We start from the raw sequence: 3669 nt of genomic DNA, 5'->3' as shown, positions 1-3669 counted from the left end.
AAGATGGTTTAAGACTTCTTCTGTGTTTACCACGAAAAGGTACTATGGCCTGAAAATTGAAATAAAAATTATAGCTTGAAACAATCGATTGTAGCGGGAATTTGAGAACGATATTCAAATTGACTTGATCAAACGCAAATTCTCCCACGCAGGAAACCCTCCTAGACAGCGTGTTGGTCTTGCTTCCCGCCTGAGTCAAACCAATGTAACAAAATTGTACTGCTACAAGCCTCTCCGGATCTCGACGCAGGAGTCTTGGAAGAATATATCATAGTACATGCCCAAACCTATAGGTGATGTTCGTCTGCGACCAGTTGCCAGTTGCTGATAGTATTAGGTCAAAGCCCACGATGAAGTTTCCGTCATAGCGGGGGCAAAAGATGCCTTCTGATGGATACAGTCTAAAAGTCTCGACCAGGAAGGCGAGGATATATCAGATCAATTTGCTGAAATTCGGCCAGCGTTTCTGCTTACTTCATTTGAGATTGACATAGGGCAAGATGGGCCAGTAACTGAGCATCACAGAAATCATTAAAGGTTCAGTGAGGCAATGAAGAAGAGATCACGAGAAGGCCGCAGTAGCCACTGCTCAGTCAACCACAATCATCCGGTCAAGCTGGCCTACGGCAGAGGCCGAATGGGCATATCGTGAGTGTGTTAAGAAGAGGACATCTCTTGATGACGTGGAGAATTTCGAGCGGGAGTCCTCCTCTTGACGTTCCTTCTCATCGAAAGGTATTTGCTGTAAGACCGATTGGGAGGCGTAAGTCCTACTCTAAAGCTCGAAAGGCCTACATCCACGAACAATCTGCGCAGTCAGAGCAGGCTGGGAAAACAGCCAAATGTGAAGTCATATTTTTGAGTCAGGTTACGAGAAGCCGTTTACCGAGGTTGACTTAGAAATAGCTGGCCCTCAAACACAACAAAGAGTTTGAGGATGAACGTATTTAAGAAGCAATGCGCCAGATGTGGGACATAACACGGTTGGACCGAGCATTTGCTGTAGCTGAAGAAGAGATGATGATCGTTGAACTGAGAGACTATGAATGCCCTATTGGGACTGGCAAATGTGTTGTGGCGGCAGGAGTCGAGAATTAATCAGTTGATGGAACAGATTTTATTGTATATAGATGTCATGATTTGGACCAGCATCAGAGAGAGAGCCCGGTTCTATTGCAATTCTGCCATGCAGATGAACGATATGGGGGCAGAGGCACTTCAGCTTTTCTCTCATCAAAGCAGCGACACGGAGTTTCAGTTTGAGGAACGCACTACTCGAATGTGGTAGAACATTCGAACTTTTTGTATTGTGTATGAAGCAAGTTATCCACGTCCAGTCAAGCACCCATCACATTAACTCATAGCTCATGCAGTTACAGGTATCATGGTATCATATCCGTTCCAAATCTCAAACATCAAGAAGCGCCTTCCTGGGCTTCTTTGCCCTGAACAGCATCACCTGTCCAACAATCCACGTCTCAACCTCCTCAAACTCTTGATCCAACGCCTCTTGGATGTCCTCCTTCTTGTCATCCCAGTTGTTAAAAACGCCCCACCACTTGTTGTACCACCGGAGATAGAACTTGGTAAACCACCCAGTCGACTCATTTGGGCCCAGTACCGTGCAGCCAGTCAACACACCTTCCGGGCTCAACAACTCCTTGTACAAACCAAATGCACGAAGCTTGGCCTTGCCACCAGGCATGCAATGGAACAGATTAAACATGGAAATGGAGTCAAACCGCTCGCCGAGAAGCTGCTTCGGCGGCGGCTCCGTGACATCAGCCTCAACGCACTGAACCTCGGTGTTCTTCGTAACTGATAGCACGCGGGTCTTTGCCGCGTTCAAAGGCGGCGCGGTGAGATCCAGCAGCGTAATGCGCTGCTTGCTGGTGGCGCGGAACGGCCGCGCTAGGGCGACTGCCGGGAACCAGCCCGTAGCGACGCCAATGTCGAGGTGATTGCGGGTAAAGTTTTCGCTGAAGAAGGGGAGGAGGAGTTTTTCCGTGCTGCAACCCCAGACTTTTGACATGTTGAAGCCTAGGACGTACTTGTCGTAGAAGATTGTGAGGAATGAGGGCGAGTAGACTGCGCCATAGGCGGCAGTGCGGTCTGCGCCGAGATCGGCCATTGTTGGGCGATGGCACTAGGTGATCGAGAAATCAATTCAGAGGGAAAAGATTGGCAACAAGGAGGTGGGAATGAAGACGACCCGATTAATTGCGCTACTTTGGGTTGTCGTGACTCGCGAGTAAAGTCTGTTGGAAACACAATCCAAAGGGGCGGGAAAAGCTCTAGATCCTTCCGGGAACTGGGCAATTATCACCTTGTCGGTGGCAACTCACCGATAGTATGCCACCGAGCGCTTACCGTGGCTATTCAGTTTACTTGCGCTTGAATCCTATTCCGAGCTTCCTTCGCTATCAAGCATGGGTTGTTCCTTTGTTCAACTCTGCGTTAACAGCAGTACATTGTGTCGGAATTGGCCAATGAGAACTTGCGGAACGGAGCCTGTTCCGTCCGGAATGCGGCAGCAACAACTACTGCATCCTTCGGTATCCGTACCCAGAACCAAGTGGCTCTGGCATACGCAAGGTGGTGGGTTAAATGCCGGCTTCCCTTCTGCTTCTGGCAAACGCTCAGAGTCTTCTACGTATGTCATGACAATCTTGGTGGCGCTAAAGTAGTTGGCAAGAGGAACTATCATCTTCGTGCTCGTTAATGTTCATGTCGGATTACCTATCCATTGGCTCCGGTCTGCAGAGTAAGGGTTTAAATCCCTCAGATGACCCCCGTAAGAGCCGGTTGGCCCATATCATATCAGCTCATACTTCCCCACGCAGGCGAATATGCATGTGACATGTAGCAATGCCGGCCTGGAATCAAGTGAGGGGGTTTGAATGGTCTGAATGGCCTCAACTGGCACCACTGATCTGCGGGACTACCAGTGCTTCGAGAAGATGGGATTATAGGATCAAAGGACCCTTTTGGAGACCCCCCTCGTAATCCTTCTTTCTGCGGTGCCTGCGCGCGTCGAGTCGCCTGACTGCGCCGCAATCCTGCATAACAAGCCCTGGAAATCCTGTGGCAGTCTATTGATCCTGGCATGCGGGCACTGCGGGGTGGCTGTGCCGGTGAAAAACGCAGCTTCTTATCGCTTAATCGAAGAGAAAACAAGTCCCGCCCAAAGCAGAAAATTGCCCGTCGGTGGGGAGGAATTCGCTTGCGGTCATCAACAAGATGCGGTATTTGCCTCAATTCGACGACCTACATGCTCGGATACACGTATCTATATGCAACTATAGGACTGTTCCTGCTGGAATCCAAGAATATGGAATGGCTGGAAACCTCAACTATATTGATAATGGAACCGGAAGATTCCTTTGAAATAAAATCGATCGCTTGCCTTGCAAACGCTCAATGGTGGTATGATATCCCCAAACCCCTTGTAAACACATCACCCATTTTTAGACGCCTTTTTCTACTACCCATGTGAACTGACATTGGACACCGACATTTGAGCTGCCGAGCGTGATGAGCTCGCCAATGATGCGGACGATGATGCACCGCTACGTGGCTTACGGCAGTATATCGTGAGCCTGATATCAAGATGTGATTGTCAGTTATGATCCATGGCCTCCTCTAACCTCGCCTGACTCCAGAGATAAC

At 49.2% G+C, this 3669-nt stretch overlaps 1 protein-coding gene across 1 annotated transcript; it reads right to left on the bottom strand.

Annotated features, from left to right (window-relative positions):
* Nucleotides 1–1408: 1408 nt before the first annotated feature.
* Nucleotides 1409–2131, bottom strand: N0V96_008998 (uncharacterized protein; the record flags this gene model as incomplete). Its single annotated transcript, XM_053188937.1, has 1 exon — nt 1409–2131. The coding sequence occupies one exon, from the start codon at nt 2129–2131 to the stop codon at nt 1409–1411; it is 723 nt and encodes a 240-aa protein (XP_053053703.1).
* Nucleotides 2132–3669: the final 1538 nt, after the last annotated feature.

Source organism: Colletotrichum fioriniae (genome assembly GCF_027942845.1).
Source record: "Colletotrichum fioriniae strain IMI 355084 chromosome Unknown scaffold_11, whole genome shotgun sequence".
In the NCBI taxonomy this organism is placed as follows: Eukaryota; Fungi; Ascomycota; class Sordariomycetes; order Glomerellales; family Glomerellaceae; genus Colletotrichum; species Colletotrichum fioriniae.
This window is presented reverse-complemented; position numbering and strand designations above follow the sequence as displayed.